Here is a 6746-nt window from a genome sequence, read left to right on the forward strand (position 1 = left end):
GGGACATACCCGTAAATTCAAGCTTCGCTTTTCGCGTTTTTACACTCGATGGCACTGTGTCGAATGTGAAGAGGAGGATTGCTTGAGGCTGCTATATGATGATGGAGGATCACTCTTAAGCCCCTTTCACACTGCACGTCGGACCCGCAATATTCCCGGAACATTGCCGGGTCGCCTTCTGTGTGAAAGCAACCACGTCCCGGAATTGATTACCGAATTCGACCCGGGTCGGGGACCAAGTAACATTGCGGGATATGTATCAGAGTCGCCAGGAAAGCGGAAAAGAGAATTGAGACGGCAACGCAACAGGCAAATCAACAACACAAAAGTAAATACTGGAGTGGCCTTTCCAAGATGGAAAGAGCTCATGAGGAGGAACGATTTTAAAAAGAACGCTGACGTTGCCTGCTTTCTTTTCGACAGGTAATATTAATTCAGCCTATTTGTGTATATTGGAAGTTTTATTGTTGCTTGGCTAATTGTATCATGGTGTGCTGTGCATAACACTAGAACGATGTCTAGGATAGTTTTCCTCGCGTCAATGATGAAAAAGTATTGTTTACCTTATAACATAAATCCGTGTTCTATGACGGATAACATGAGATTAATATTTTAATTGCATTATAATTTGTTTGCCTTATGCTAGTGATGTCGTACAATATACACAATAACGATAGCACTGATAAAATAACCTGATAGCTGATGTTAGCAATGGACTGGTTAAAAATAACGAAAACGTAAAACTATTATTCATTTTACATAGATTAATTTGATCATAGATCATTTGGTAAATTAAATAACTGCAAATTATAATCGTTTTCAAAAGTTACCTCATCACATCAAGCAACACTCACCGAAGAGGTCGAACTGGAAGCCATGACTAAATCGGCCACCGTAGGAGTTGAAACTAAATCGAAATTGAGAGGAGCAGAAACTATTATTCACTGGATGTCATATACCTTTACACCACTAGATGGGGGAAAATATCACACAGTGTAGCTTTAACTGTAATGAAGAAAAAAAAAAAAAAGCTAATCGCGGACTGAAAGCAAGATGGCCAGAGCTGAAGGAACGAGTCCACAGATGCTTGAACTCTCTGCCGGGAGAGGCTCAGCCGCGTGAGTCAAGCGCTGTGTGAATCGTTCTCGGCTGCATATTTTACATGCAGTTTGTAATTTGCAGAATAGGATTTTCTTTATTGGGGCATTTTGTTTGTGTTCAGTCTTTCTAAGTTGTTGTCTTTAAGTTAATATTTCAGTTAAGAGTGTAACAGACTTTATTTGATCTCGCTTAATGTATTCATTTGGTACGCACTGGCACTCGTTATGTATATGTGTGTACAATGTGTTTTTCCCCTCGGGGCTTGCCGTAGATAGGATGGAGCATGCGCACTTGTTTGGTACTGGAGTGTCGCGGGTTTTGGGACTGTTCAGGTTGGTGATTTACATGTGTGACGGAGAATAAAGGAGGGAATGTTCAGACAGCTGTCGATTATTGTTTTTCTTATGACAAAGTATTTTAGGCGAACCCTGCACGAACGCTGGGTCACAAGAGCTTTTTTTTCTGTTTTCAGTTATTTTCTTTTTCAAGGGTAGGCTACAGGAGCAGCATAAATCCCACTCTCGTGAAAAATTTTAAAAAAGTGCGACTTATAGTCCCATCTCAACAGCCAACACCCGGGCATCATTAGAGAGGCGGCCGTGGGGCCTAATCATGCAGGCGCCCTCGCGGCCACTTGCATTGCTCGTGAACTGGAGTGCATCTCATCCTTATTAATTTAACGAAACTCAGCGTAGGCCTCACATACATGAAATATATCTTAAGAAAGCTTGAAATGTCTTTTAACAATTTTAAACGAAAAGAAATAGGCTACTCTCTGATTATGTAATCCATAATGTGCATTTCTCTCTATAGGCGCGTTCACTACAGAGATGGCGGTCGTCAACTTAAACTAAAAATAATAAACCTGACGCACCCTATGGTTAACCGAGTACTATTAACCGATAAGGGCCTCGGTTAGCGGTTAATGAAAAACTTGAAAACGTGCAGCCCTATTCTGAACCATTTGTCCAAAAATCATAAAATTCTTGTTAGATAGGGGGCGTCATGTCAAGTCGTCTGATATCCAATTTTACTAGATCCACCTTTTTGGCTGTCGGCCATTTTTAATGATGTGCTAAAATGCTGTATTGTAATGAACGTATGAATGGATTATTACGAAACTTGGTATGGGTCATCACCACAATGCCCTGAAGTAACCTGAAGCAGCTGTCAGAAACAGCGATACCAATTTTGTCCATATTTGGCAAACCTCTCTGCCCTCTATCTTGTTATTGGTTAAAAACCTACTTTTTCAAACTCGTCCTAGACCGTTTGTCTAATTTTCACCAAAATTGAATCGTATCATCTTCAGACCAATGTGAACAAATAATAAGGGATTTCGTGTTGATAGACAAAACAGTTGTCCTATACCACAGCAACGCAGTTGAGCTATGATGTAAAAAAATACTCTCAAGGCTGTATCTCTGCAATGCTTTGACATATTGACACCAAACTTTGCATGTGTCATTGCCACCTCAGTCTGACTACACCACATCAGTTTCGTAACAGTGCCACCTATTGGTCGAAAATGATAAATGGACTGCAAAATGGTAAATGGACTGCATTTATATAGCGCTTCACATTTTTGCCTCACATTCACCCATTCATACACCGACGGCAATGTCAGCCATGTAAGGCGCCATCCAGCTCGTCGGGAGCAGCTGGGGTTAGGTGCCTTGCTCATGGACACTTCGTCAGGTGGAACCGGGGATTGAACCACCAACCTTCTGGTTTGTAGACAACCTACATGAACCACTGAGCCACTGCCGCCCCAATGCTAAATGATAAATGATAAACCATTAAATCATTATTATTGACTGTATTTCAAATTTTACTGCTTTTTTGCCTAAAATCAACTTAATAGGTCTTCAATGGCTCAATGTTGCAGTTGGTCTTATTATTATTATTAACAAACAGTTGAGCAACTATTTGTGTGGAAACATTTGTTGAAAAACAAAAGTTTTGTGGAAACTGAAACAGCATTTATTTGCAATAGAAATAGTCAGCGTAGACCCCAGAAGCACTGCACTGTGTTTACTACATGAACAGTGTAGAGACTGACATGGAAGAGAAGAAATTGTTGAAGAAAATGTTTGATTTTTGTTTGATTTTTTTGTTTGAATATTCTTGTCGCTTGTCATAAAATGTCACATGGAAAAAAGTCACATGGACTATTTTATCAATGTATTTACTACCTTTCTGGCAATGTTGCTTCTAATTTATTTTCTCACCAAGCAAAACTTTTCTTTTTTGGGGCGGACATTTTGGTCACCTGAACAAACACAAAACTCTTTGTTCCAGACTTGTACAGTATATGTAAATACACAAAAGGTGGTTTCATCATGCAGTTATAATTTTGAACTTTAATGTGTCATTTCTATTTTATTTTACCCTTGATGTAACTTAGTATATATATATATATATATATATATATATATATATATATATATATATATATTCTTTATTAGACTTACAATATAATAGAATTATATAATAACTATAAATTTACGTATTTAAACTGATATATTATATCATTTGGGGTAAACTAACCCTTTAAATGTCACCTTTGATCAATTAAAGTCATAAAAGTTTGATTTTATTTCAACAAAATAATGATCCCAACTTTTGAATGGTATGTCCCATTTCTTTAAAATAATCTTTTTTTATATATATACACTCTTTTTTATATATATACACACATACATACATATATGAAATTATATTTTATTTATATATATATATATATATATATATATATATATATATATATATATATATATATATATATATATATATATATATATATATGTATATTATATATGTATATATACACACACACACACACACACACACACACACACACACACACACACACACACACACACACACACATACATATATGAAATATATAGGCCTATATAAAATAAATTAATTAAGATCAGTAAAAGCCTCAACTACATTAAAATCAACGGAGTTAAGTGCTCGGATAATAACTGTGTGCAGATTTATGACATACATATACTTACATTTCATTCATGACCTCGTTCAAGAATATTCCGTCCACTAATTCAGTGTATTCAGAGAGCATGCTTCCCTCTTTGTCACCTAGTTGACCAAATGTTTTAACCTTTGAGACAGACATAAATGGGTAGTTAAAGTCACAGCAGTGTCCTGAACAGGTACATTCTCTAGAAATTACAATTATCTAATTATACATGCAGTTTTGTGGCATTTTGAAACCGCAAATTGAGAAAATGCATGGTTATTTTGTACTTCAAAACACACATTAGTCACACTTCAGGCCAGGGCAATTAAACCAAACTACAAAAATAAAATAATCAGTGAAAGCCAGGGCTCTTTGTTATACTTCACTCCAGCTAATATTTCTCAGAGCATGATTATGATTTCTAATGAAAAGTTCAGTGGCGCAGACAGACACAAACCTTAAAGTCTTGGCTACATAAAAATGCCCAACATTAGTAAGTTAGCTATTCACTTGTGTGACAACATGCCCCCATAGAGGAGGAAGTTACAGTAGGCTATGGGGTAAGCTGTCACAATGGAACCATCCATTACTATATTATACAGAACAAAACAAATGTAGAACAACATGTATATATTATAATATATAGGCACACAGAGTTTTTTGGTTAGACTACAGATGATCTGTACAGAGACAGTTATTACTCAGATAATCTGAAAATATGTTGTGCACGTAACAAACTGCAACTTACCCAAGTGACAAGAGGGCTAGTCATGAACTGCTCTAATATGTCTGGAATGTCACCCTCCATATTAATATTACACGATCAGAGAGATTTACAAGTTAAAACGCTTGGAAAAAAACACAAAGCCATATACATCCAGCGCTGATGGTTTAACCTCCATAGGGAGCTGAGCGGAGGAAATGTAGCTGCATCATTGAGCAGGAGGAAAAAAATCTGCAATTCACACCGCTGCGACGCACGACTGCATATTCGCGTAGCTCATTCCTCGTCAAAAAACTGGTATCTGTTATTAGATTGAAAATAAACGCAGAATGTTGATGTTCAAATGTTCCATCAGGACTGCAGCATCTTCCGAACCCACTCAGACATCACGCCGAAACTGCAGTGCGCGTGACTGCTGGAGGTCTATAGCACTCAAGTGCATGTGAAGTTAAGTTAAAGACCACCAGCAGCAAGTAGAATCCAAATAACATAGGATTTTAATTACTAAAATGACCTGTGAAACATTCAATGCGATTTCATGCTTCCTTGATCAAAGGAAACCTAAAACAAGGTTAGTGAACAAGTTTTACTGGGCGTTATGTTATTCTCCGTCACAGCAGCATCCATCTGATCTGGATAGCAATTCCATGGCAAAAGTGGTTTAGTACATCTCTGACCTTAATCTGTTACCATAACAACAGCCCCCCACCCCAATCACCAGTTAAAATATCATAGCAGGCTTATTGGGTGTAGCCTAATCTCTCTCTCTCGGTGGGCTTTAACTGGTCATTAGCCTATGAGGCTATAATGGCCATATCGAGTTCTGTTGAGGGATGGCGTCAATTAAACTGACTGTAATTGCAGAGCTATTTTAACTACATGGAAAGCAAAAAAAGTTCATTTATTTAGCCTATAGGGCTGTGAGTCAATAGCCTACCCCATAAAATAAATAGAAAAAAAAAAAAAAAAAAAACTGGCCAAGTTGCTTTTGCTTACTATGCTTTGAGATGTAAGGTTTTGGCGCCATCTTGCGGAAGAGTTAAAAAAATGAAATTTAGCCTGCCCTGCCCCTACAGATAGATATAGCCTATATCCAGCTGCAGCCCCGCAGTTTCAGAACCACAGCCACAGAACCGGAACTTAGGTGTGGGGCCCGCTTAAACATAGTTTTAAACATAGTCATAGTTGCGCTACCAATACGTGTGATTTTCTTTTGTTAAATAGAAGCTGTTTTCACATTAATTTTGTCATTTAATCATATCATATGCATATAATGATTAATGAAAGGCCTTGAAGAAATGAAACATGCTTTATTAGACAAATTTATACAATATTTCTATTAATAATAGGTTTAAAATGTATTTAAACTGCGTATTTAACATATTTAAGAAGTCTTTTCATCCCTGAAAACAAAATGAACACGTTATATTAATTAAGAATGATTAAATATCACGACAAATATTATATTTTGACAAATAAAAAAATAACATGTATGGGTAGCCCTTGCTGTGGTTCTGAAACTGGTGCTGCAGCTGGATATTGGACTAAAGAGGTGCTGTAAAGTAAGGGATGCTAAACCTTTCGGGAAAGTTAATTTTAAATGTAATGAATTACAATATTGCCTTACTCCCTAAAAAAGTAACTAATTTCATTCCTTAGTTAATTTTTTGGGTTAGTGTTAGGTAACACATTACTTTACTTTTGCGTTAATTTTTCCAAACAGGGCTTGCTTATTTGTTTTTAAATAACGACAAAACGTTTTATTTTTTGGCAAATGTAAAAGTCCTTTTACACCAAAAGTGATAAGCCTCAGGCAGGGTGAAAGAAATGCCTGCGCAGTAGAGGGTGCAGTTAAAAAACCTTCCAGTTGGTCTTTCAGCCTGAAGCTTATAACTCAGATTTTGGTAAATTTAAAAGTAATACGTTACTTTACTA

General features: G+C 36.7%; 1 protein-coding gene across 6 annotated transcripts in view; it reads right to left on the reverse strand.

The window, feature by feature from the left end:
• ccdc88aa (coiled-coil domain containing 88Aa) overlaps positions 1–4967 on the reverse strand; it is a 37592-nt gene extending 32625 nt beyond the window's left edge. For all 6 annotated transcript variants that reach the window (XM_067458938.1, XM_067458937.1, XM_067458943.1 and 3 more), the window contains exons 1-2: positions 4836–4967; positions 4128–4228 (exon numbers count right to left, since the gene is read on the reverse strand). In XM_067458938.1, the coding sequence (XP_067315039.1) occupies positions 4128–4228; positions 4836–4895 (161 nt within the window). In that variant the 5' untranslated portion in view covers positions 4896–4967. The remainder of the gene's footprint in view (positions 1–4127; positions 4229–4835) is intronic.
• Between the last annotated feature and the right edge of the window lie 1779 nt (positions 4968–6746).

The sequence above is a fragment of the Pseudorasbora parva genome, chromosome 12 (genome assembly GCF_024679245.1).
Source record: "Pseudorasbora parva isolate DD20220531a chromosome 12, ASM2467924v1, whole genome shotgun sequence".
Taxonomy (NCBI): Eukaryota; Metazoa; Chordata; class Actinopteri; order Cypriniformes; family Gobionidae; genus Pseudorasbora; species Pseudorasbora parva.